At 37.9% G+C, this 27,141-nt stretch overlaps 1 protein-coding gene across 1 annotated transcript; it reads left to right on the top strand.

Annotated features, from left to right (window-relative positions):
- The first annotated feature begins 1,830 nt into the window (after nt 1–1,830).
- On the top strand, nt 1,831–25,620 carry LOC100892303. The gene is made up of 18 exons (XM_030978565.1): nt 1,831–1,838; nt 3,021–3,108; nt 4,103–4,343; nt 5,610–5,712; nt 7,473–7,638; nt 9,139–9,250; nt 9,806–9,917; nt 12,011–12,155; nt 13,285–13,500; nt 14,000–14,167; nt 15,090–15,171; nt 16,015–16,116; nt 17,359–17,492; nt 18,643–18,720; nt 21,397–21,497; nt 23,038–23,188; nt 24,712–24,773; nt 25,258–25,620. The coding sequence occupies exons 1-18, from the start codon at nt 1,831–1,833 to the stop codon at nt 25,418–25,420; spliced, it is 2,232 nt and encodes a 743-aa protein (XP_030834425.1). The 3' UTR covers nt 25,421–25,620.
- The last annotated feature ends 1,521 nt before the right edge of the window (nt 25,621–27,141 follow it).

The following is a 27,141-nucleotide window of genomic DNA, read 5'->3' on the forward strand; positions in this document are numbered from 1 at the left end:
AATTAATTGGCCATTTTTGTAATGTAATCAAATTTAACGCACAAATCTTTGTTACATGTACATGTAAGTGCCTCATTACAAATTATTTCATTCACTTGTTACAAATAATTGTATTTCAATACTGGTAGTCAGAATGCGAATTGTACAGATTCCGTGTTTGGTACATGTACTGGTAGGACGAGCCATATGATTAGGCCTGTCCTTCATGTACAGTACCTACATGTATAAACAACAAACATGCAATTTGCATTCTGACTTTTGAAATACAATTATTTGTAAGGGGTGAATGAAATAATTTGTAACACGGCACCTAACAAAGATTCATGTACTAAGTATTAAACTTGATGACATTACGCAAATGGTCCATTGGTGATTGATGCAATGATAGACATGTTAGATATGCATGTACACACAGTGGTAAAGGAAAAAAGGAAAAGAAAAGATAGGGGAGTGGGGGCCGGGACTCAATCGCCAAAAAAAAGAAAAAGAAAAAAAAAGAGGAAAAGTAAAGGAAAAGATGGCAACAGGATTGAATTGAAGACTTTATGGTCCTCTCACACAGCCTCCACTGAAGCGGTGGCTGTGTTAGTTCACATTTTATTCCCTTTATAAGACAGGTCACCCCCCTCTCCCACACCCTCTCCCACACCCTCTCCCACACCCTGGTGCCAGTGGCCCATGCTATCCCATTTGGAGCAACATCATGACTAACAGTATACGCAGTGACCATTGTAACTAACATAATTTGAATCATAGCTAGTACACTGTACTATACACAATCAGCGACTAGTGACCACCTGTATAGAAAGACCACCTGTCTATTAAAATAAATACTGCAATTTTTACCTTTACACATGTATTAAAGGAACCTATACATAAAGACCACCAGCCTATAAAGACCACTTTTCTTGTCCCCCTTTAAACAGGTTGCAATGTATTTGTAACAGATTGAATTAATTTAAGACCAGTTCTGTTTGCTATATTTATTTCCATAGTTATAAAGCGTCTAATTTATCCTTTATTCAAATTAATTATATCAATGTGCATGCAAGCATTATTTTCACTTTCCTAATTTGACTTTCTTTTGATTTTCTTCAATTTTGTGCAGGATTTGCAAGCAATATTTACAAGAGAAGGTGTACTGAGAAAGAGGATCCATTCGGTATGGGGGTGTCCAGGCCATCTCTTTGTCTCCTTAGAAGGAGGGGAACTTGTCAGAGCATATCAGGTAGAACATTCTGTACATGAGAAAGTGATCCATTAGATATCAGGGGTGTCCAGGGGGGTGTTTCGCAAAGATCCTAAGCCAAACTTAACTCTAAGTTAGACTTAAACATTATGAAGAGCTATAACCTTCAAAAGCAAAAATTCAAGTTCTTTGTATAAATTCCACATCAAAAACATGAAACCTCCTTGATAATAGAAAATATGAATGATTTGAATCAACATGTTATGCCTTTTAAAATAACTTTTACAAAATATTTTCATAGATGCCGACGGCTTTCCATAACCGTTAAGTCCAAATTAGAGCTAAGTTCAACTTAGGGTCTTTGTGAATCACTCCCCAGGTCATTGAAAGGAGGGACTATACTGTATCATCAAAGATTAGAAGTTGCACTGTAGAAGACACTTCATTCAGCGTGGGGGTGTCCCTTCCATGTCATTTTTTTTTTTTTTTTTTGGGGGGGGGGGGGGTTATACTGTCTAGGGAGAGGGACACTCAGAGAATTGTATAGCACATACTGAATATAGACAACTCCATTCAGTATGGGGGTGTTTAGGTCATGTAGTTGGAGGGACTCTCATTTGAGCATAATTACGTCACTAAAGATGGGCTGGTAAGAAGATCCATTCAGTATGGGGGTGTCCAGGCCCCGGCCCCCCCACTCAGTATTATTTAGGGTACTTGTATATGTTCCCTCCTTTTGAAAACACCCCCCTAAGTCCGGTGTGTATATAGTCAATACGGGCCAGATTTTTGTTTACTACAAGCCAGACTTTGGTGCATGAAAAGTACCCCTTTACCGGACATTTTGGGAACACGCATGCGGTCCCTCCGACCCCGTAGTTGGGGGGGGGGCGGGGTCCAGGCTTTCTCTTTTTCTCCTTAAAAGGAGGGGCACTTTTCCTGGCATAAATGAAATAATTACCTTTATATAATATTGACTGGCCTTGAGGGGTATATCAGAAATATTGACCAAGCTCAGATCATATTGCCCCGAGTCGAAAGACGAGGGCAATATGGTCTTACATGTAGCGCGGTCAATATTTCTGATATCCCCCGAAAGTAAAGCCAGTTGATATTTTTATTGTTATCCAAATCAGACATCTAGAGCAAATACAGAAATCCACCATGACAATCTCAAATAACTGAACAAACTTTGTCAAACCAGCACTGTGCATCCAGTGCTTGACGAAATTTTCGATACACTGCAAACAGTGTGCATTTGGTGTGATTATTACGTCACAATAGAGTGCGCGCAAAGTGCGCAGGTTCTCGTACGCATAATAGATGTTAATGAAAATGACAAAATACGGCGCGGTCAAACCAAAATGCCCGGATGCGAGACCGTGGAAAATACAAAGGTATATTTTCACTCGTCTCTACACGCAAAGTCTATACGAGCAGGGAGACCAAGGAAAATACAAAGAATATACCCCTCCGTTCCCACTGCTAGTGAAAACTAGGGCAATACGGTTTTGTAAATGACCAGCTCAGATGTCTGATACGGGTAATAATCCATTATAGTCCATGTTTCATCTTCCATCTATTTTTATTATATCCTTTTGTGATACTCTGTGTTCAATGTGTCCCTTCAAATAAAATAATAACAAATCTTACATTGTAATATATATGTTTATATTGTGATTTATATTCTTTTCTTACGTGGTGGTATTTAGTATATTGTAGTACACGTTTATGCAGATGTGATATTATATATTTTATATATTGTAATGTACGTGTGTATAGTACAATTTCTTTTATATTCATTCGTATATATCTAGTTGAAATCTTCCAGGCGTGTTAAGCAGTTCACTATCCTGGCCAAGATCTCTCCTGTCATCAAGATATGTATCACTCAGGATACCCATGACGTCATCCTAGTCGTGAGTATAATTATCTTCCTATCTTTGTAATTCCTGCATAGTGGGGGCTCAAACATCAAAGGAGTGTAATTAGCCCATAACAGAATTACTCAGAGAATTTGTATTTTGTTCACTGTGTAAAAAAAAAAAATCCCCCAGGCCTTAAATTTCAATATTTTTAGGGCAAGGCCACTTTTCTGTAGGGCACATTCCTATATTACAGCACAAATAGGAAGAATTGGAAAGGGCACAAAAATCTCCATTCCTTTGATGTTTTGATTTGAATTGATAGTTGGATTGAATTGGAGGGGCACCATATAAAGGGGGATTGGGGGGGGGGGGGGGGGGGGGAAGGGCTGGTATTTGAGTCAAATGCAAACTGATAATAAGGCCATCTTTATAGGGGAAGAGGGAGGGGGTCCAATCATCTTTTCTCATCCTTTAATAATTATTATACCTTTTCTCTTCTTTTCTTTTCTTTATCTTTGTCGTTTGATTGATTAGGGCAGGGATGGCCCATCTGTACCCCCCCCCACCTACATACACCGGGAAGACAACATTTTTACTCACATTTTCACAACTGCGCTCATTCCTATCAGGAGTCTAAAATATCTTTGAGTGATTAGTGATGTTAATACATGTACTTAAACAGAGACCAAATTGTCAATCTTCCTGAAGTGAAAAGTCTCAGAGTGATTAGTGCTTATACTTTATACATTAAACAGAGACCAAACTTGTCGATGTTCCCGAAGTGAAAAGTCTCAGAGTGATCAGTGCTTATACTATATACATTAAACAGAGACCAAACTTGTCGATGTCCCCGAAGTGAAAAGTTGGCAGGAATGAGTGAAGTCGTGTTAATGCGTACCAATATTTCTTTCCTACCAGAGGGGTGTATCGCAAAGACTAAGATCAACTTTAAGTTGGACTTAACTACGGCAGGCCATTCATGCCACTGTTTGCTCCGTACGTACTGATGCCCTTTGATCGCTCCATTCTCATGCATTTCCCACAGTTCTACAAGAACGGCCTGGTGAAGGTCTTCGAGCACATCCAACCGACCGAGAGCAACATCCACCCGTGGCACAAGAGAGGACAGTTCACCCTGGGTACGGACACCAACGACGCTTGCGTCAAGAGTGCCATCTGCTGTTCAACGCAAGGCAAGAGGCTTGTATGGGTTGAGGAACGGAAGGAGGCCGGGGCTTCGGGGAGTGGTGCAGAGCAGTGTCTGCTTACTGCAGAGTTGGAACCCTGTAAGTAACAGCGATAATCTTGAAGGGTGCCGTTTAACATCCCAGATGGGAATTGCTGACTAACTTTTCTCCATTCACCATAGCCAACTCTTAAAGGGAGTCTGTCGTCAGTTTCCATGTGCAGAATGCAACAATTCGCTGACACCAGACTTGATGGAAAAACCATTAATTGGTGTACAAGTCTTGCACACAGCAAACCCGGAGTCCTATAAAAAAAAATACCCCCCTAGTCTCTCGGAGAGTGTTCGGTTGAGGGAAGCGTTACATTAGGCCTGCTGGTCATAAAATGAAGGCTAATACGGGTGATAGACAACTCCTTTTCTTGGGTATTTTTCAAACGGTATCAAATTCCCAATGAGAGCCCACTTCTATGCATATTTGACATCCAAGGTGGCAGTTATGGTGGTGGTGGTGTTATTTTACCTGACTGCTAAGAAAGCATAAATGCTTGTAAGTAAGCAACCAGACGGCCGATGACAGGGAACAAATTAATATTTATTTTTCGGGGGCTACTTTTCAAGCTTGCCTGCATGAAAATAGCACTCTAAAATTTGTTTTTTTGCATTGAACTCTATGCAAAATTATGAGGGCTCTTTTCTGATTTTCGGGGGGCTCTTTTGGGCATGAGCCACGGTGTATTTTTTTCACTGCCGATTGACCTGGTAATGAGGATTAATGCCTTACCAAAGGGCACTAGCGCATCGACTTGGTTTAGAACCCGGGTCTCCAGATCACGAGACCACTGCTCTACCTTTTCTGTTTCCACCAAAGCCACCCCTTTTTCAGATGCCGCTGTTATCAGTTCTTACCATAGATGATCAAAGGAATTGGAGCTAGAGCACATTTCATCTGCAGCTCAATTACAGATATTTGCTGTACTATGGCCTACTTTTAAAGGGGCCATGTTGATTGGAAATTACAATAGATCATGCAGTGACTCTTCTCAAAACCAGTTGCAACAGCTCAATTTGACAAAAATGAATGAATTTTTAAGTAGTTTGTCTTAAAATGTAATCAAATCAACCCTGATAGGCTCCAAGAAAATAATCAACATCGTAGTGGTAATCTTAATTCCTTATCAATTGAAAATACAGTAAATAGGCTTAATGTATTAGCCTGAATCCGATGACCGGATTAATAATATATATCTGTAAAGCGCTTGAGAGGGCCTGCTGTCCTGAAAAGCGCTATATAAGAATGAACTATTTTTATCAATATTATTAAATGATAGATAATTTGATTCAAGTATAATTATACTCCTTCCAGATTGCAAGGGCATCACGTCATCCACGTTGCTTCTGTCTGGGTGCATGACTGAGCTACAACTAGCCGCAAACTACAATGGAGAATGCATTACAGTTCTTCCCAGGTAATAATAATAATAATAATACTCAGATTTTATATAGCGCTTATTAGAATCATTAAGCGCTTCCAAACTTGGAGATTATTACCCCGGCTTTAACTGTGCTGCCATTGTTGCGCTCTAGCATTACAAAGAATTAATTCCTGCCAGGTAATAATAACAATAATAATATTCAGCTTTTATGTAGAGCTTAATACATATACTATTACCTGCGGTCATTGGATTCAGCGTTTGACCGCTTGACACAATCTGTGCACAATCTCCACTCCCTGGGGAGCATTACAGCCAGGCATTACTTGACGCTCAGAAACTATTTGACTAGCGAAGACGATCGCATCCTACCGGGTACCCAATTTAACACCTTGGTGGAGAGTAGCAAGTGTAGGTACATGCACTATGAATATGACAGACAAAGAAAGCGGACAAAATATACAGTTCCTCAGGTAGACAAAGGAACATCCCTTCACTGCTATTATGTAAAAAGGTGAATATGCATGTGACACCTGTTCTACACATGTTTACATAATAGCAGCGAAGGGATGTTCCTTTGTCTACCTGAGGAACTGTATATTTTGTCCGCTTTCTTTGTCAGTCATATTCATAGTGATGTATGATGTATGATGCAGTTGATGTTTTCCAGAATTCATCAGGTTTACCTAAGGGAGACAGTAAAACTGGCCACTGTATACAGGTGGTCTTTCTAGACAGGTACATCACAGATTTTTTTCGTAGAGGGAGACAATATAGGTGATCACTATAGACAGGTTTCCTTTATAGAGAGGTTGCTGTTAAAGATAAACTTGAGTTCTGGTAAAAAAAGAAAATGAATTCTCACAGAATCTAACAAAACTTACACTGAATGTTCAAGATTACAAATAAATGTCATGTGCCAAACAATTTTGGAAGAAAATGCATACTAGCTGAGTAATGAGCATAGAAAGATAAGGAAATCAGGGTAGTACTAGCCCCGACACCATGTGTGTTGTCCCATATACATCTTTCTGTGTAAGTGATTGTTACTTTACCAAGACTTTGCCAAATTTCTTATCATTTTGATGATTCCAGAACCTTGCAATACACACAAATTCTTATATGCTAGATGATCAACCTTTACTGGTCGATTCCACACTGTTTCTTTGCACAATGCAATCGCATGACCAGAACTCAACTTCATCTTTAAGGCAGGTTTGACTGTATATGTTTTTTAGTTTTTGCTTCATCAGAATAAATACAAACAATCACAATGAATCCGAAACACCCCAAATTTGTGATTTTACTGCCGTTTTCTGTGCATTTATATGTGATATACCGGTAAACAACAGATATACTAAACTTGCCGTTTTTATCGGCTACGAAACAGCAGTAAAAGAGAGGACTTTCAGCGACAAAATGGCAAGTCCATTGTAATGTGTTTCCTTGACAAGTATGGAATGTCATAATAGTAAAAAAGAACACGACTATAGGAAGAAAAACAGCAAGAAATCAGAAATAAAAAATTGGGACTTGCTACAACAATAGAAACCTGATTTTAGCTCATTGTTAATAGTATTCCTCAGGTCATTATCAAGATAAACTCGATTTCAATTACCATGATTCTGGATCCTGTTCATATTTTGCTTTTTTATCTTCATAGATTGAAGTTGAAAACATAATCACTGATGAAATCATGAGTGTAGAACTTTGGTACTTTTTCTTTCCTTTAATTGTCTCCAAAACTTGCACCCCCATCCCTCCCCCCCCCCCCCCCCCCCTATTTCAACTTGCAGTCAACCCAGTCCAGCTGGACTCTACTTCAGACTTCATTTCAAGCCATCAGACAAGTCACCAGAGCTGGCCACTTCCATTCTTGGAGAGGGGTGTGTCAAGACGGATATTAGTTTCCCTGTAGATTTCAAGGACCAAGCAGACAACCTGATACACATTTGGAGTGAGGTAAGAAGGCTTCTAGCTCCTACTGAACCGTAAAGGGATTGGGTACAGTGTAACTCTGTCTCAGAATCTGAAACAAATCCTGGATTTAGCTCATGCTGCAATGATAATTATAAACCTTTAGGCCAGTCAGGAATCCTATGACTTTTACAAGCCAAACCCCTGTCTGACTATCAAGATATTTATGTTTTGAAATCGAAATCAAATTTTATGTTTTCCTAACGGTTTTTATAACACTACAGTCTATTGGGGAAAATGAGTGTGGTAAAGCCGCTCACTTAAAGATTTTTTTTACTTTTTTGAGACATTTCAGGATCGTTCTGAAGCATAATTTTTTTACACCATATCACAGACACTGATAAAATGTACATGTAGGGCCATGCATCTCAGGTTTAACATTATTAAACGATACCTTTAATACAGGAGCTACTTCGAATCATCAGGTCATCATAAAACGAAAGCGGAAGATGACGCGACCTTTTGTAGATAGAGGTGTTTGTTTCACTAATATTTCCCCTGTCATGTTGTGGACAAAGGGGCATATGTATTCACAAAAGGTCGGGTAACGCAAGCAGCCGACCCGACGCGATGACCAGGAACCCGTTTCACTGAACTTGCCATCAGTGACAAATGAAAGTTTTTGTTATAAGCTACTGAAATCCTTGCTTCTGATTGGTTATCAGCAGATTTGTCACTGATATTTGTCATTTGTCGTTGAAAAAAGGCTTTGTGAAACGCCCCCCTGATGGCTTATTTGCCTAACCTGTCATTTGCCTTCAGTGCAGAAGAAACTAATGGAACCTGTACATAAAGACCATCTGCCTATGGAGATCACTTTTCACGTTTCCCTTGAGCGGTCTTTATATACAGGTTTCACCGATAAAAGCAAGTCCAGCTGAGAGCAAACAGCTCTAGCGCATGTGTCAGATCACAACTTGTTAAAGTAACTCAGTAACATTGTTGAATGTTGACGACAAAACTGTGTAATTTTTGTATGGAATGTCACTTATTATATTCCTTCTACTGTTTAAACCCTCTAACAGGCAAAAAATCCTGAGAAAATTCTTAAACCACAAAGATATTTATAGTTTTCTTTGAAGGCATCACTGTGCAACACCCTCTGACAGTGATTCACAGTTAATTCTCGCAACCATTTTTGAATTTTCCCAACCGTTTTTCCTTCAAACTAAGACATAAAACAGGCTATTATTAAAAATCTTTCCACAATTAAATGTCTGGAAGGGTATATAGAGCCAGTTTATAGCTTTGTGATAATTTACATTCACCTAAAATGTAATTAAATTGAAATGACATAGTTTGGAAAACTAACTAATAAATGGTCCATTTTCACTCAGACTTTCAGATTATTTTTAATTGTACATCTTGCATTGAAATCATTACCTTAGCATCCTTTTCTCTCATCTGAACAATGTTACTAAGTCCCTTCAGTGTGTTATTTTCATAAAGATTCTTCCTCCTGTCATTCATTTTTATTACTTGCAGGTGGCAAAAAGTTCCCACGGTAGAGTAGTTGCCATGACGATGGAAGCAAAAACTGGCAATGTGTTTCTGATGTCGGACGATAGGTCGGTGCATTCAGTTTCAAGGAGTGAAGGTATGTTTGATGGAGGGGCTTCAATTAGATGATCATACAGTGTATAATATTGTGACAGCTAAAACACTTTATTTTTCTCAGCAAAAAAACTAATCATATGGGATATCTCCTCAAAACTATCTGATATTGAACTCATTGATCATCTGTCATCAAAAAAAAAAAAAAATCTTTTGTGAGCGTTATCATTCTTATTATGCAAATGTGGAAGAACATCAGATAAGACATGTTCCCTGAAAAGCATGGCTCTTCAAATGCCTTTATATTCTAAATATGTCATGTAACATCGTAAAACTTGGGGGTAGGATTTTTACGCCACGTGTTCGTGTAGTCCCATATAAATCTCTCTGTGTACAGTGTTTGTAACTTTACCAAGACTTGGCCAAATTTCTTATCATTTTGATGATTCCAGAACCTTGCAATACACATAAATACTTATATGCTAGATGATCAACCTTTTCTGGTCGATTCCACACCGTCTCTTTCACAATGAAATCGCATGACCAGAACTCAACTTCATCTTTAAATGCTGACTCTTTTTATTCCTTGGTTCAACAGAAGAGAAAGTAGGAGCATTTCATCTCTCCGATGTCGATGTCTCATCCATCTCAGCCTGGTTTGCTGTGAGGTTCATGATAGGTGCAGTCTTCCCTAAAGAAGGAATGATTAGGTAACCAGTGGGGTGTTTCACAAAGATCCCAAGTCAAACTTAACTCTAAGTTAGACTTAAACATCATGGAGAGCCAGTTGTAGCCTTAAAATAAATATTCAAAAGAGAAAATTCAAATTTTGTTGACTTTTATAAATTCATGAACATGAAATCTCCTTGATATTAAATAGAAAAGATGAATGATTTGAATCAACATGTTATGCCTTTTAAAATAAATTTTACAAAATATTTTCATACTGTACATGTAGATGCCAACGGCTTTTCATCAATGTTATTCAAGTCCAACTTAGACATAAGTTCAACTTAGGATCTTTACTAAGCGAGGATGAAACTACTAAGTTTGGTATAGAACATTTGTTATAGAAAATTAAAGGTATGAAATTTGCAATCTCATCCTTACTTCTTCCTGTGTCATCCTTTGTTAAATAATAATAATACATGTTGTATATAATAATAGTTCAGTTCTTGTATAGCGCATAATGCGTTATGAAATAACATCTCTATGCGCTTCCAAAGAGCTTTGGACTTTATAACCCTAGCTTTAGCTCCAGCAGCCTTATCAGCGCACGGTGCATTTCAAGGAATAATCCTACCAGGTACCCATTTACCTCACCTGGGTTGAGTGTGGCAAATGTAGATCAATGTCTTGCCAAAGGACATTAGTGCTGCGGCGGGACTCGAACCGAGGACCTTGTGATCGACAGTCCGGTGATGTTTCCACTCGACCACAACACCTCTACAAAGCTAATTAGACATGCAAACAGTAGGTAGTGCAGGGAAGCGCTGATTCACAGAATGATACCTCTCACGTGAGATAAACCTCGCATAAAGTTTATATTCCATGCTCATGAATATATAGCAAAGTATTGAGTGTCACATGACCATTTTACAGACAGTGATAATAATCATAATATTACTGAGTACCGGTATTGAGATGCGCTAGAAACAAAAAGTACCATAGCACTTATAAATTTCAGAATGTGAAGAGAAACATGAAATAGGTAAATCACATTACGTTAGTGAGGGAATAATAATAATAATAATAATAATAATAATACTCAGTTTTTATATAGCGCTCTTTAGAATCACTAAGCGCTTCCAAACTTGAAGATTATTACCCCGGCTTTAGCTGTGCTGCCATTGCGGCGCTCCAGCATTTCAAGGAATTAATTCCTACCAGGTACCCAATTACATCACCTGGGTTGAGTGTGGCAAATGTAGATCAATATCTTGCCAAAGGACATTAGTGCCGCGGCGGGACTCGAACCGCGGACCGCAGAAGAAGTATGTTTTAAAGCCCCACTGCACTACTTATAGCTACTTGCGCCCTCTCTATAGCAAATAATGCCTAATCTGTGCCTGTTGGTCCCCCATGATCTTCTTTTTCTTATGTTAATTGAGCGCTGATTTGATGAGTTAACCACCTGTCGGTGACCTTGCAGGGAGGTCTAATCCCCCCTGGCAAAACTAGTGCAGACGGGCTTTAAGGGATATATTTTGAACGAGGCAAGATAGGTTAATTCTCTGATGGAAAGTGGGATATTGTTCCATGCTTTCGAAGCAGCGACTGAACCATGGAGTACTCTCAGGAAAACCTTATTTTACATTGTTACACATATAAGGCAATTTAGCTGTAAAATAAAAAGTATTTTGCTCGCTACCCTGAATACGAAACCGGAGCGGCCAACATTTGCCATATTGCCCTCTTCCTGGTTTTCCATGTCGACCACTGTACAAAATCAGAGGGCAACATTCTGCCATATTCGACTCTTTCTTGTCAGTGCGCATTTATCAAAGTGCTTATACGCGCAATATTGGGTATGCGTTAAAGTGTACGCGTGGTATCAATTTACGTCACAATGACCTTTTCATACATTTTCATCTCTGAACAAGAGTAAGGGAAATACTAAAAATAAATGCATGATACCAAAGTTGTATTTAATTTTTTTTTAAATGCCTTTTATAGGTAACAATAATTACATTGACAAGGCTTCTTTTGGGGTACATCAGAAATATTGACCGTGTAGATGCAGATGTACCCCTCAAACCCAGTCAATATAATATAAATATTCTACTCTGTTGTTTAAATGCAGAGTCTACAGCTCAGAGTCAGGCACTCTCCTGCAAGAGATCAACCTATCTTCCATCACCTCAGCCGATACAATCAACCTATGGTCCATACTTGGAAGTGTACCCCAGGTCGGGATCTGGTCTACGGATGGCATCTGGTTATTACAGGTAAGATACACTTCATCTTCATTGAAAGCTTCTGAATAATATCAGAGGTCGACAGCTGAGCTTCTTGCACTATGAACATGACGGACAAAGAAAGAGGACAAAATAAACAGTTCCTCATTCTACCCTCAACAATTGCTGTGGTAGGCAAAGGAACATCCCTTCGCTGCGATTATGTAAAAATGTGTAGAACAGGTGAATATGCATGTGACACCTGTTCTACACATTTTTACATAATAGCAGTGAAGGGATGTTCCTTTGTCTACCACATCAATTGTTGAGGGTAGAATGAGGAACTGTATATTTGTCCTCTTTCTTTGTCCGTCATGTTCATAGTGTTGGATCATGTTATTTGAAAGAACGGTTTGGAAAACCTTGCACTGACTGGAAGAATAGAGGAGGACTAGGGGTAGAAGGAGGATTCTGTGGATGAGTAGCTTAGGGAGTGGGATTTCTGAAAGTGGAATTGATCTTGGGTGGATCAAATTTAATACTTCATAGAATATGGGACAGGGAGTTGTGGCATTCCATGGTCGCCAACGTCTCAGGACAAGAAGAAAGAAGAAGAAGACACCTCATCTGTTTTGAGCCAAAAGGACTTTAGGCCAGTCTTCACTAGCTCGAAGATTGCCAAATATCCCGCTATTTGAACTATCCAGATCTGCAAACTATCCAGCTAATTTGCATCTTCATCAGCCCGAAGTTGCAAATAGCAGGATATTTATTGGGATAGTTTACAAAATATCCCACTATTTGGCAAAATATCCCACTATTTGGCAAAATATCCAGCTATTTGTCAGGTGCGTCTTCACCAGACCCAAGACTCGCACTACGTGCGAACGCTGAGCAAATATCTCAAGCTAATTTCTCAAGGTCGAGTTTCAAGTTTCGAGGTCGAATCTCGAGCTGATGAAGACGCGATTTGTAACTTCGGGATTATTTCCCAAATCAGAAATAGCAGGCTATTTGGCAATCTCGAGATGATGAAGACGCGCCTATTGACTCATAATGGAGTCAAACCTTTTATTGAGTAAACACCCAGGCCAATGGTGTCAAACTACCCATGAAAACCCATGGTGATGTGTGAGTGTCGTTAATATCCCTTGCTTTATAATATTATTATTTCACCAAGATGCAAGATGCTTCAATGGCTGCCAAAGCAGCTGAGCCAAACACAACTCAACATCTCCAGGACTTGGAACTTAACAAGATGGCCGCCTCAGTAGAGCTGCAGAAGGTGTACTCAGAATCGACTGGAGAGGGCGCTGTTGTGTCCGACCCTGATCTTGACCTTCTTCAAGATCCCAAAATCTTCCAGAATGAAGCCCTTTTAGTATCTTTGTCTCAGGTATGTTGATTGTAACACAAATATAAACAAAAAGTCTTTTGGGGGAATTGAATACTGCATCCTAGTTCATGAAGGTAGTAAAATTCAGTAATGTAGGATGATACATACACCCTTGACACAAGTATATGGGCCTCTTTGGGACTTTGTTTATTAGATCTATTTTAAGAATAGAGGTTTCAGATTGATGGCACAGTACTTGTGCCGTTTATTGATGATATTCTTTTCCCTTCTTATTCTTCTTCTTTTTCTTGTTCTTGTTCTTGTTCTTGTTCTTGTTCTTGTTCTTGTTCTTGTTCTTCTTGTTCTTGTTCTTCTTCTTGTTCTTCTTGTTCTTGTTCTCATTCTTGTTCTTCTTATCATTGTTATTATTTTAGTAGAAATAGTAGTAGTAGTAGTAGAGTTATCCTTATCAGAAAAACCATTGAGGTAGTTTTGCGATTAATTGTTGGGAGATTCCCCAATTTCAAATTTTTTAAAATTTGTTATTTGAAATAATCAGGGTGTGGATAGTTGCAAACATCCACAACTAATGGAAAAGGTTGCCAACTTGCAGAAGAGGTTCAAAGAAAGACCCGATCCCACCGCTGACACCAATCTTAACGAGTCGATGCTTCCGCTCTTGAAAGACTTCTATCAAACGCAGGAGCAGAGAGATAACGTGGCGAAGGTGAGTTCTTTCAGTTGTCAAAATCCATGTTGAAGGCTCCTGGGGAGTGTTTCACAAAGACTAAGATCGACTCGAAGTTAGACCTAACTATGGCAGGCCTTTCATGCCACTAGTTCCTCTAAAAATTCCCGGCATTAGTTTCTTCAAGGGATGTTCCTACTCTGGATGTGACTATCAATTAGGCAAGTCTTACAGTCCTAAAAGACCTCTTGCACCCAAGGTGACAAAAGTTCTCAGGATCCATGGTAAGGTCCATTGAAATATGAATGGATCTCGATCCCACTCCTGACACCACTCTTAACAAGTCGATGCTTCTGCTCCTGAAAGACTTCTATCAAACGCAGGAGCAAAGAGATAAGGTGGCGAAGGTGAGTTCAGTATACAGATAATGCCCAAACACCATTTAATGGCCTGTGCATTAAGGTTAATCAGAAAATCCCAACAAGTCCTATTAAATCATTCTATGTCCGAAAAAATCTTTAAAGTATTACAATTGTTGTTTTGAATACCGCCCCCCCCCCCCCCCATTTTGAATATACATCTTTGTTCATTTACTTGCATCATTCCTTTCAAGCTCATCCAATTTGAATGTATTAGAGCTATTTCATTTTGCTTGTTACTGATCTAGGGGGTGTTTCACAAAGATCCTAAGTTGGACTTAACAATTACGGAGAGCCGTTAGCACCTTTGAAAATATTTTAAAAGGCAAAAAATATTGATTCAAATCATTCATATTTTCAACTATCATGGGAGATTTCATGTTCTTGATGTGGAATTTATGAAAAGTCTGAAATACTTAAATATTTGCTTGTGAATATATTTTATTTTGAGGCTACAAATGGCACTCTATAGTTTTTAAGTCCAACTTAGAGATAAGTTCAAGTTTGGATCTTTGTGAAACACCCCCCTGACATTGTTACAGGGAGAGATGAAAGCAACAGGTGGACCAACCCTATCAGCTGAGGTGAAGGAGGCTCTGGATGTGAACTCAATCATTCCACTAGGTGAGAAAAAACAAACAAACATACAAGCAAATAAAAACTCAAACCAACACACAAACCAAAACAAACACAAACCAACAAACAAATAAAAACAAATGAAAACAAACAAACAAACAAACAAAAACAAACAAACTAAAACAAGACACAACCCAAAAACAGTAATCTAAAAGTAGGAGTTGTCTTCTTGGTAGGCATGAACAAACAAACAAACAATCAAACAAACACACACACACAAAATAAAAAAAATAAACAACCACATAAACAAACAAACAAAACAAACAAACAAACAAACATAAACACAAACCAAAAACAGCAACAGTAATCTAAAAGTAGGAGTTGTCTTCTGGATAGGCATGGCCTTATTTTTTTTTACCTGTTCACAACAGAGAACAGTCTATAGAACACATTTCAATTTCTGACGCAATAATCGACGACTGGAAGACTGGGGTAATTATCTTTCTGTTATGTGCTTAGTAGTAGTTGCTCTATGCAGAGCAAATTCATTTCATTTTCCACATAATATAACAATGATAAGATTATCACAATTACAAACAAAATGATTTAACCAAAAATTAGCATTGAAACATCTTTGATATTGTTTTTTTTTTAGTCTTGTAATGCTAAATTATTTAGGTACAGGAAATGAAATATGAACGTACTTGGAAGCAATGCTTGTTGGGTGTATAGGTGCACACAATGATAATTTGATGATAATAAATACTAATAAACTTCTAGTTAACTTGAATGGAGACATCGTAGATGTCTGAAGCGCTATATAAATTATTATTATATTATTTTCTTTTCTTGTACATTCTTTGATGTTTTCTTGTGTATTAATTGGTACAGCATTACGGCTCGGTAAACTAGAGCTCCTCTCTCAGCTGTACCCCGAGAAGCTCCTCCAATGTGTCCTTAAAGAACTGGACCTAGAGACAGCAATGGAAAGTGGTGAGTTTTAAAGCCTGTCTGTACTAGTTTGGCCAGGGGGATTAGACCTCCCTGCAAAGTCACGGACAGGTGGTTATCTCATCAAATCAGCTCTCAACTAACTTAAGAAAAAGTTGATCATGGGGGACTAACAGGCACCGATTAGGCATTATTTGCTATATAGAGGGCACAAATAGCTATTAGACCTCCCTGCAAGGTCACTAACAGGTGGTTATCTCATCAAATCAGCTCTCAATTAACAAAAGAAAAAGGGGATTATGGGGACCATAATTAGGCATTGTTTGCTATATATAGAGGGCACATATAAGAAGTGAAGTGGGGCTTTAACTCTTTACTCATATGCCACACAAATAATCTCCCCTGCCAGTTTTCGCGTTACACGATACATGCGCCATCAACGTTCGTTCCTAGGCACCCACGGTACGACAGAAATTTCCAAGATGTATGAGAATACCATTCTGCAGCTTCACAATAGAAGACCATAATGACAATGTCAAGTAGATCTAATCCACATCAAATAGTGAAATGATGATGTGCCCGGACTTACCGGCAGCTACCAATTGCAAATCTTTGTATTATAGTGCCATGGTCAGTAAAAACCATTTGGGAGCAAGGACTAAAAAAAAATCTTAAACCAACCTGCCTTGAAAGCAAAGTGTGGGCCTTTATTATGTGGTTAAAGTTAAAGACCAGTTTTGGAAACGCCCCCCTCTCAAAAAATGAAATGGAAGCTCTTATTACCAATCATGTGAAAGAATATGTTTTGACTAATACGTGATGATACAAATTTTGCGGGAAACCGCCTACTAATTTATATATTTGGTAAATTATCATATCTATTTGGACCTGATAGATATCGCGCACGTGTCGTGTAGCCCCATATACATCTTTCTGTGTACAGTGCTTGTAACTTTACCAAGACTGGGCCAAATTTCTTATAATTTTGATGATTCCAGAACCTTGCAGTACACACCAATACTTATATGCTAGATGATCTTTTCTGATCGATTCCACAACGTTTCTTTTACAATGCAATCGCATGACCTGAACTGATCTTTACCTTTAAAAGCAGTTTTTAACCATTTCTAACTATTTAACCTTTCGTTACGCATCAAAGGACTAAATGTTTTTTGTCACTGTTATTTATCTATTTTGTAGCATTTCAAAATGTCTGGTTTTATACAGAACGTGACATCTGTGAATGTAGCCTCGTCAACTGAACACAAATTCTTTTCTTTGAAGGTCTAAATGGGGAAGATGGGAAACCAACAGAAATCCTCAAACACTGGTCACTGTGCAGTCCCGAGACAGAAGAGGGTGCTAGATTTCTGAAGATGTTTTGTCGTCTTCTGTTCATCCACCAGCCATCAAAAGTGGTAGGTTAATCGTGAAGGAATTTGCTTGCTGAGAGTCTGAAAGATGTTACAGGCGCATAGTAGTCGGCTCTCTTGGGGAATTCGACACCGTTCAGGTGTTTACCCTATAACAGGCGTTGTCAATCACCAGGATTAGCCTTCAGTTTTATGACCAAAATGCCTTATGTAATGCTTTGTATGAATAATTTCCTCATCCATTCCTCCATAAGGTAAAATCATTATCTCACTTTTCCCTCACCCGAAGACTCTCCGAGAGACGAAAGGGTATTTCTTGATGGACCTACGGGTTCGCTGTGCGCAGACTTGTAAACACATTAATTGTATTTCCACCAAGTCTGGTGTCAGCGAATTATGGCCTTCTGCAGAGTCTTAAAGGTGCTAATCCTTTCGGGACAGGAACTTTTAACGGCTGTATTGATCACATCTTGTTCTTCAAATTGGCAATGATAGAATTTTCTTTTAATGCCACATTATTCTGATTAAATGTGATTTCTCTGATAAAAATATACATGAAAAGAAGAAGCTTTGTCAAAGCAGTTAAAAAAAATTAAAAATTGATTGAAAAACAATGATATTGAACCTTTCCATGTGTTGCCAATTTATAGATTTTTCAAAGTTGTGTTCCTTTTTATCTCTCCGTCATTTTTTATTTGAGTTTTAAGCCCCTCTGCACTAGTTTGGCCTGGAGGAATTAGACCTCCCTGGAAGGTCACTGGCAGGTGGTTATCTCATCAAATCAGCTCTCAATAAATATAGGAAAAAGGGCATCATGGGGGATCAATAGGTATCGCTTAGGCACTGTTGGCTGTATAGAGGGCGCAAGTAATTATAAGTAGTGCAGTGGGGCTTTAATACTTTGTAACTTTTTATCATGGTATTAAAGGCTTGAGATTGCATCACTCTCTTTGCCTCTTATTTTAATTTGCCTCCCTTTGTATTAATGCTTATGCCTTGGTCACAGATACCATTACGAACTGCTACGAACGCCGTACGAACGATTTTCAGACAATGGAAATTCGGGAAGACAATGGAAAAACGGAGATTCGTACAAAATTATCGTTCGTACAAAACCTTTGTGACCGTAGCATTATATTCTCCAAAATCTTTGCCTTCTCTTGTCTTTTGTTGCTTCTGCTGGACGTGTATGCAGGTGGATGTTGTCAAGTTCTTTCAACAGTTACACCACACAGCTTCTGACATGTCAGCTTTCACCAGGAAGAGGCACGGGGTGAGTGGAACGCGTCTCCTTTTTCTTTTAACCCTTTAAAGATATTATGTCCCTTTTGCAGCCAACATCAAATTCTGTAGAACTTTGCAGGAATTACGAATATGTCATGTATGTCCTATCTGTGAAATTTAAATATTAGGCCTAAAATAAAAACTTGTTGCATTGCCCTTTGGGTGCCAAAACATGGGTCGGTCGGTCAGAAAAGTTATTTATTTTTTAAAACTTTTTTTTGGTCGCCCATTCTGGGCCGATATTTTTTTTCAGATTTGAATGTTTTTGTGTTTTTTTTCTGTTTTTTTCCCGCCCTCTTTTGGCTGATATTTCTAAGTTTTTAATGCTTTAATACATGTGTTTCACATTATTCCATTGATATCTTTTTCACCTTATAATTATCCATGGCTTGCACGAGTGAGAATTTTGGAATAATTTGATTTTATGCATTTATACGCATTTAAACAAACAAAATACATATTTTTTTATTCATTAATATCAAAAAATCTAAAAAAGGGTTTAAAAAAATTTCTTTTTTTTAAAGTGCCGACCGTAGATTTTCAGATTTTTGGGTCAGTCGCAAAGGGCAATGCAACAAGTTTTTATTTTAGGCCTTAGCAGTGTCCTTATATTTAAATTATGCAAGGAAACCTGTTTACTTGATAGACTTCACTGTCAGACACTATTGAGTGACTGACTGGCTTTTTTTCATCTTTGGTAATAACATACATAAAATGAGCTGTAAAGAGTACATGAGCATTTGTCTACATCAATAACTCACGTCTTGTAATGGCTAAAATTAAACTGATTGAATCTTTGCGCAGCATAAAACGTATGACCATTCAGTACAATGGTCTGAAAAATCAGACTATTACCGGTACTGACTGGCTCTATAGCTCCTAAGTCAATTCGACAACTAATAGTCGCTATTTTCCTACTTACAGACATTTTCAAGCCTCCTTTTTTTAGGGAATTTCTCAATTAGTATTGTCTTCCAAATGCCATTGGAATTTAACCTTTTTTATTTTTTGGGCCTTCAAATGGGACATAGTACCTTTAAAGTGACTCGGTAACATTGCCTCAGATTCTGAAATAAAAATCCTGTATTTAGCTCATGCTGCGATCATAATTATAAACCTTTAGGTCTGTCAGGAACCCCATGACTTTTACAAGCCCATCGCCTGTCTGATTATCAAGATATTTATGATCGGAAATCTAAATTGTATTTTTTTTTTTTTACACTTTTTATAACACTACAGTCTATTGGGGAAAATGTGTTAGGTAAAAATGGTCACTCAAAGATGTTTACTTTTTTGATCATTTTGAAGCGTAATTTTTTAGGGCTTCAATAACACCATATCAGAGACACTGATAGCACGGTAAGTCATACGCGTCTCCTTTTTCTTTTAACCCTTTAAAGTGACTCAGTACCATTGCCTCAGATTCTGAAACAAAATCCTGGACTTAGCTCATGCTGCAATCATAATTATAAACCTTTAGGGCAGTCAGGAATCCCATGACTTTTACAAGCCGATCGCCTGTCTGATTATCAAGATATTTATGAACGGAAATCCATATTACATTTTTTGTTTTCCTAATGGTTTTTTATAACACTACAGTCTATTGGGGAAAATGAGTATGGTAAAACTGGTCACTCAAAGATTTTTACTATTTGGAAGCACTTCATGATCATTTTGAAGTGCAATCTCAAATTTAACATTGTTAAACGATGCCTTTTAGTTATCGCAGGAGGCGCGATAGCTCAGTGGTAGAGCAATCGTCTCGTAACACGTAGATCCCAGGTTCAAACTTCAAAATCAAGCCCATGCACTAGTGCCCTTTGGTAAGGCAATAACTCATCAATGCCAAGTTTACATTCAAATCTGGACGAAAAGCTGCATGAATTTAGGAATCGTGACCTGTGTCGTGATGTAGAGAGGTTTGAAATTCATTTTATCATTCCAAGTGGGTTTATGAATTCCAACTTATTTATGTCAAGGAAAAATGTGTTTGATAGATTGAACAATGAAGCAAGCACTTAGATTGGAAGAAGTTTCATCCTTGATACCTTAAAGGGACTTGGAAACATTGTTCAGATGAGAGTAAAAGGTGTTAAGGGAGTGACTTCAATGCAGATGTACGATTAAAGATAATCTAAAAGTTTGAGTGAAAACAGACCATTATTAATAATACAAATTTGGAAAAAACTGATCTGATCGATTCCTGAATTCTCGTAACTATATTATGATAATTTAATTAAATTTAAGGTGACTGTAAATCGTCATGGCAATGAATATGCCCTATATACCATTCCGGACATTTAAGTGGTGAAAGATTTGTAAAAGCCTGTTTTATGTCTTATTTTCATGGAAAAATCGATTGGGAAAATTAACAAATTGGTTGGGAGAATTCGCATAATGACGCCTTCAAAGAAAACCATAAATATTTTCGTGGTTTGAGAATTTTTCCAGGATTTTTCACATGTTACAGGGTTAGTTTGGTAGAAGGAATATAATAAGTTACATTTCATACAAAAATTACGCATTTTTTTCATCAACCTTCAACAATTTTACTGAGTCACTTTAAAGTATGCTTCATGCGTTACCATAATCCTGTCTTTTTTGGTGTATCATGCATTTTCTGTAGTTACATAATAGTTTGTTTTCAATGTGATCATCTTTTTAGTTATCCGTGAGTGGGATGATCCTAGAAGTTCTACCGAACCCGACCCAATCCACCGACATCACGGAGGCAGTCACAGCCCAAGCTCATCTCATTCAAGACAGGTTTGCCTATATCTCAGAAATGTTTTAGTTACTTTAAAATGACTTTATAAAATTGCCTCAGATTCTGAAACAAAATCCTGTATTTTATTTCTCATGCTGCAATTCTAATTATAAACCTTAGGTCAGTCAGGAATCCCATGACTTTTACAAGCCGATCGCTCTCTGATTATCAAGATATTTAAGATTGGAAATCAAAATTTCATTTTTTCGTTTACCTATAAAGGTTTTTATTGCACTACCGTCTACTGGTAAAAATCTTTGAGTGACCGGTTTTACAATACGTATTTTCCCCAATAGTGTAGTGTTATAAAAACCGTTAGCCGGGAAAACAAATATTTCAATTTCCAATCATAAATATTGTGATAGTCAGACAGGCGATCGGCTTGTAAAAGTCATGGGATTCCTGACTGACCTAAAGGTTTTATAATTATGATTGCAGCATGAGCTAAGTCCAGGATTTTTTTTCATTAACTGAAACAAAGTTACCCAATCCCTTTAAGGAAGAAGTGGTATATATTCAATCCATTTCCGAATAATAGGATTCTTTCCCTACGCAATATATATATGATTTCCTATTATTATGCAATTGGCATTACAGAAAAGTCTCAACTCAGCACTGTATTTCTCTAAGCTACATGTTAACTATAACAAGCTTAGGAAAACTTGCTGACAGTATTGTTCATTTAAAAGCAACAATCACATTCATAAGTAAACCACATGCCTGCCAATCAAGGCCTCCAATATAATTTAAACTTCTGGCAAAAAACTCAGCTAAAAGTTTCAACTTAAAGCCCCTCTAAAGTGTTCAGAGCCTCACCAATTTGATGGCAAACTTTCACTTAAATTATATAATGATGCGTAAGAGGATGTCAATTAACACCCACATCTGCAAGGATTTTTTAAAATAAATGTGTTTGAAGACGAGTACTGATGAAAGAATACAAGTATCTGGGTTTTCTGCGTACAAGAGATAACCAAAATTGTTTTCATCAAATATTGTCCTTAAAATGTATATATTTGGAAAATCCTTGCAGAAGTGTTAGCTAAGACATCCACTTTCACATCTTTTTACAATTTAATTGAAATTTTGCCATACAATATTTGAGACTCCCAACACTTTACAGGGGCTTTAATACTAAAGCTGGCAAGTATTTTCATCTTGGCCAAAAACTGAATAAAGAACTCCTATTTAAGACGTAATTATTGAATCATTGAATACAGGCCAAGGGTTTTGATCCATAGGGCATGAAGAGTTAACTTATCTCCCTTTACCTCTCTTTTTTCTGTCTCTCTGTCTCTCTTGATTTCTTTGTCTCTCTTTATCTCTCTCGATCCCCATCTCTCTCCCTCTCTCTCTTTCTCTCTCTGTCCCACTCTCTCTTTCTCTCCCTCTCTCTCTCTCTCTCCCCCCCTCTCTCTCTCTCTCTGTTTCTCCCTCTCTCTTTCTCTCTTTCTCTCTCCCCATCTCTCTCTCTCTCTCTCTCTGTCTCTCTCCCCATCTCTCTCCCTCTCTCTCTCTCTGTTTCTCTCTATATGTTAGTGACGAGAGCCATGGAGCAATGAGAGCCCTTCAGCTGCTTCTCAGTCATTCTCTCTGGCAAGATGCAATGCGTGTTGTGGAAGGTCACGACCTTCAGGACAGCCAATCACATCGCGAGCTCTTCTATGTCTTACTCTGTGCAATGCTGCTGGTGAGTTTTTTAGACAGAAGGTCTTTTTCCATCAGCTCGAGATTGCCAAATGAAATATCCCGCTATTTGAACTATCCCGCTATTTGAACTATCCCAATCGCAAATTATCCAGTTAATTTGCGTCTCCATCAGCCCAAAGTTGCAATTAGCGGGATATTTGGTTGAGATAATCATGACATCTCAAGATATCTTGGACTAGTTTGCAAAATATCCCCCTATTTGTCTGGTGCGTCTTCACCAACCGGAAGACTTGCACTATGCGCAAACACTGAGCAAAATATCTTGAGCGAATTTCTCGAGCTCGAGTTTCAAGTTTCGAGGTCAAGTCTCGAGCTGATGAAGACGCGATTTGTAACTTCACAATTATTTCCCAAATCAGAAATAGCAGGCTATTTGGCAATCTTGAGCTGATGAGGACAGGCCTATAGATACTACAAATACTAGAAGATAAATTGCTAACCTTTATATGCAGATTTGTGTAGCTGGGATAAGGTTTGGGATATGGCAGAAATATTGGCCTACAAATTGATTGTAAATATTTATTTCAATCCCACTTTATTATCATGATTATTAATAAAGGAAGTAATAGTATAACAAATATGTACAATTGTATATACTATAAGTTCCTTTTTGTGTAGTTTCTATACAATTATATATAGGATTGTATATACATTTAATTCCAATGTATATACAATCCTATATATAATTGTATAGAAACTACACAAAAAGGAAGTTATAGTATATACAATTGTATAGATACAAAAAAAAAGTATATAAAAGTAGAAAAGAGAAAAAGCCCAGTTCATGTTTTATTTTTCACAATGCAGGGCTAATACTTTGTATTATTCACAATGAAATGCATGATACATTGTGTAAAAAGATTATAATAGACATGTTTAAAATGTCGGGGTCACAAGGGCAAAAAAGCAAAAAGCTCTGTGTAAACTAAGAAGAAAACAATGGTTCAGTGACACAAAGATGTACCGGTAACTCCGTATTTTGCCAAAATGAGTATTTGATATCAAAATGTTCAGAAAAATGTGGGCTTTCCAGGAAACACAAAGACTTAACTCCACCCAACACCCCATTGAAGTCAATGGCTAGTGAAACATAGACTTAACTCCTTAAAGCCCAAGTGCTCAGTGACATATAAACCACCTTTTCTCAAAATGGCCCAAATGGAGTTACGTCTTTGTTTCACTGACCCCCTCGAAATGCTCTTCATTACAAACACACAGGTGGAAGATGGTTGAAGAGTATCTATCATAAATACTACTTCAAAATACAAAATATATATACCATGTTAACAATTCAAGCAGATTTTGAGACAATATTCAGGAATGCCAGTTTTCAGGCAATAGCCTGATTTCAGGCCCTGGCAAGTTATATTCAGACCATAGTTTAGGCTTTTTTTTTGTACAAAAAAGGTGATTTTCAGGCCCTCTGATCAATTCTAACCCTGGCATCTCTGTTTGTTGCACCAGTTTATTTTTCTTGAATATACATATTTTTTTTCTTCACAGGACTCTTCCGCCCTTCAAGAACACAGCCGGAGACTGTGGGAGTGTCTCCCACCTTCAATCTCGTAAGCTTTGGGGTCGTCTTTTTAAAATTTGTATCAGCCTTTCAGTCACATAGGGTGCCTCTTAGCTTTTGTGTTGGCAATGTAATGGAAGCAGGCCTGATAATTACCTGATTTAAATTGGTTTCCGATTTTAATTTTTTCTTCCTAATTTTTTTTTCCCCTGATTTTCTCATTCTGAAGAATTTAGATGCCATTTTTTTTTAATGCTCACTATCACCCCTGTGGAAGCCTAGGCATCATGGAATTTTTCGACGAACATTCACCACCGTGATTACCCTTGTCATAGTACTATGCCCCTTTGATGTGACGAGGCTGCCCCCCCCCCCCCCCTCCCCTATTACTAACCTGACTATTGATTTCTTCTAATCTGTAAATTCTCTTGCATGAGTGAATATTTTGACACTTTGTCATATTCAGATTCACTGTTTATACATTACACACATATGTCATGTATGTTCTTCCCCTCCCCCCTCCCCCTCCCCAGAGCACTGAATATCCTGCAAACTCTACAGATCAACCAAGACAGCGTCAAGAACCAACTGGGATTACAGAGGGACTCACCAAGACAATCCATGCAGGTTCCTGGCCTAACGACTGCGCTCCTGAAAGAGCAACTGATACAGATGTTGGCCCATGAATCTGTATAAAAGGTCTAAATTTCATTGCATGGAAATTAGGTTGGATTCTTTGTAAGCCGTCTTAGTCATTGCAAGAACTTGAGTTCACCTCCAGACTACAAAGAGAATCAATTTGTATGTTATCAATTTTTGTTCAGATACATGTGTATATATATATTTCTTATGTAGTTAAGACAGATGTCTATAATGTGTTATTTTTGTGTAACTGATGCATGATTGTACAGATGATAAAATGTTATATAGGCACATCTTTTGTTGCTATATCGCAATATTCAATTGTTTTGATTTAATGCTGAAATGTTAAGACGCTGTATATTCCGACCCCTTCCCCCTCCCACCCCTACCCCCTTTCCTCCCCTCTCCTTCTCTATAATATGTAGAAGTGTCATAGTTTGAGCACTCCTTTTGAAATGCAAACGTCGTGGGTTAGATCCCATGCAGACATGGCAATAATATCCTTTGGCAATTAAGGCATTAATCTACTTTTGCCACTCCATACCCGGGACAGAAATGGGGACCTGGTAGGATGACAAAAGCTTTTGTGTATGTAATTCCCATATGCCCTCATGGTGAGCTTAAGGTAGGAATACCAGGAGTAGGAGTCGCAATGGTGCACATTGTGATTAAACGAATCTAATGACTGGAGTAATAATATTTGTAAAACGGTACGAGATTCTACATGGAGATCTAGATTTGTATTGTTATCATTATTTTTTGTTTCCCTGCTAATTTCTCTTTTTCTCTCTTCATCACTTCTCTCTTTCTCACTGTCTATCTCTCTTCCCCTACCCCCAAACAATGTTATCAGGAATGACGCCAGAAACTGGATTTTTTCTTGTTATTATAATGATAATAACCTTTCTGTATCTTATAACACAGAGCTCAATGAAAATGTGCAGGACCCCTGTTGCCTGCTGTTGGTTACCCGCTTCTTACGGGGCCAAGCCTTAAAGGTATAGACCAGTTTTGGAATACCCCCCCTCCCCACCCCTTTCAAAAAAAAAATGGAAGCTCTTATTACCTATCATGGAAAGAATATGTTTTGACTAATAAGTGATGATTTCACCTACTAGTTGATATATTTGGTAAATTTTCCTCTCTATCCGGACCGGATAGATATCGTGCACATGTCGCATAGTCCCATATCCATCTTTCTGTGTACAGTGCTTGTCATTTTACCAAGAATGGGCCGAATTTCTTATCGTTTTGATGATTCCAGAACCTTGCAGTACACACCAATACTTTTATATGCTAGATGATCAACCTTTTCTGATCGATTCCACAACGTTTCTTTCACAATGAAAGCGCATGACCAGAACTGGTCTATATGTTTAACCAGTGCAAAGAGAAATGTATGGATAAAATAAATGAAATGGAGCAAATCTGGATAAACAATTAAACGGTTTTGATGCAGAATTGTGGGAAAGTGCAATATTCATGTTAAGATAAAAAAAAAGTATGTAAAATGGGAAAGAATAAAAGCATCTATGCTGTCCATTATTTTCTTTTAGAATCATGAACAGACTTTAGTTGAAGCCGGGTCTCTTTTTTTTTTAATAATCAGGATATTGTCAAGAAGTATTGTATTGTAAAATGATATTTCATGTATATTCCTTTTAAAGAACTGACCAAAGTGTTATATCAATAAATCGTTGAGCCTGGCTCAGACTTGTTTGCTACTGCATTGCCACACTTTTCATTGGTGTTGTTTTATTCGTGTTTTTGTTTCT

The sequence above is a fragment of the Strongylocentrotus purpuratus genome, unplaced genomic scaffold (assembly GCF_000002235.5).
Source record: "Strongylocentrotus purpuratus isolate Spur 01 unplaced genomic scaffold, Spur_5.0 spur5_scaffold_1, whole genome shotgun sequence".
Lineage (NCBI taxonomy): Eukaryota > Metazoa > Echinodermata > Echinoidea > Camarodonta > Strongylocentrotidae > Strongylocentrotus > Strongylocentrotus purpuratus.

Excerpts from the sequence above, each read along its gene's own strand:
- LOC100892303 (XM_030978565.1), top strand. Across the intron at positions 14,168-15,089 it reads AGAGAGATAACGTGGCGAAG|GGAGAGATGAAAGCAACAGG; the intron begins GTGAGTTCTTTC and ends ACATTGTTACAG. Across the intron at positions 15,172-16,014 it reads GAACTCAATCATTCCACTAG|CATTACGGCTCGGTAAACTA; the intron begins GTGAGAAAAAAC and ends TAATTGGTACAG.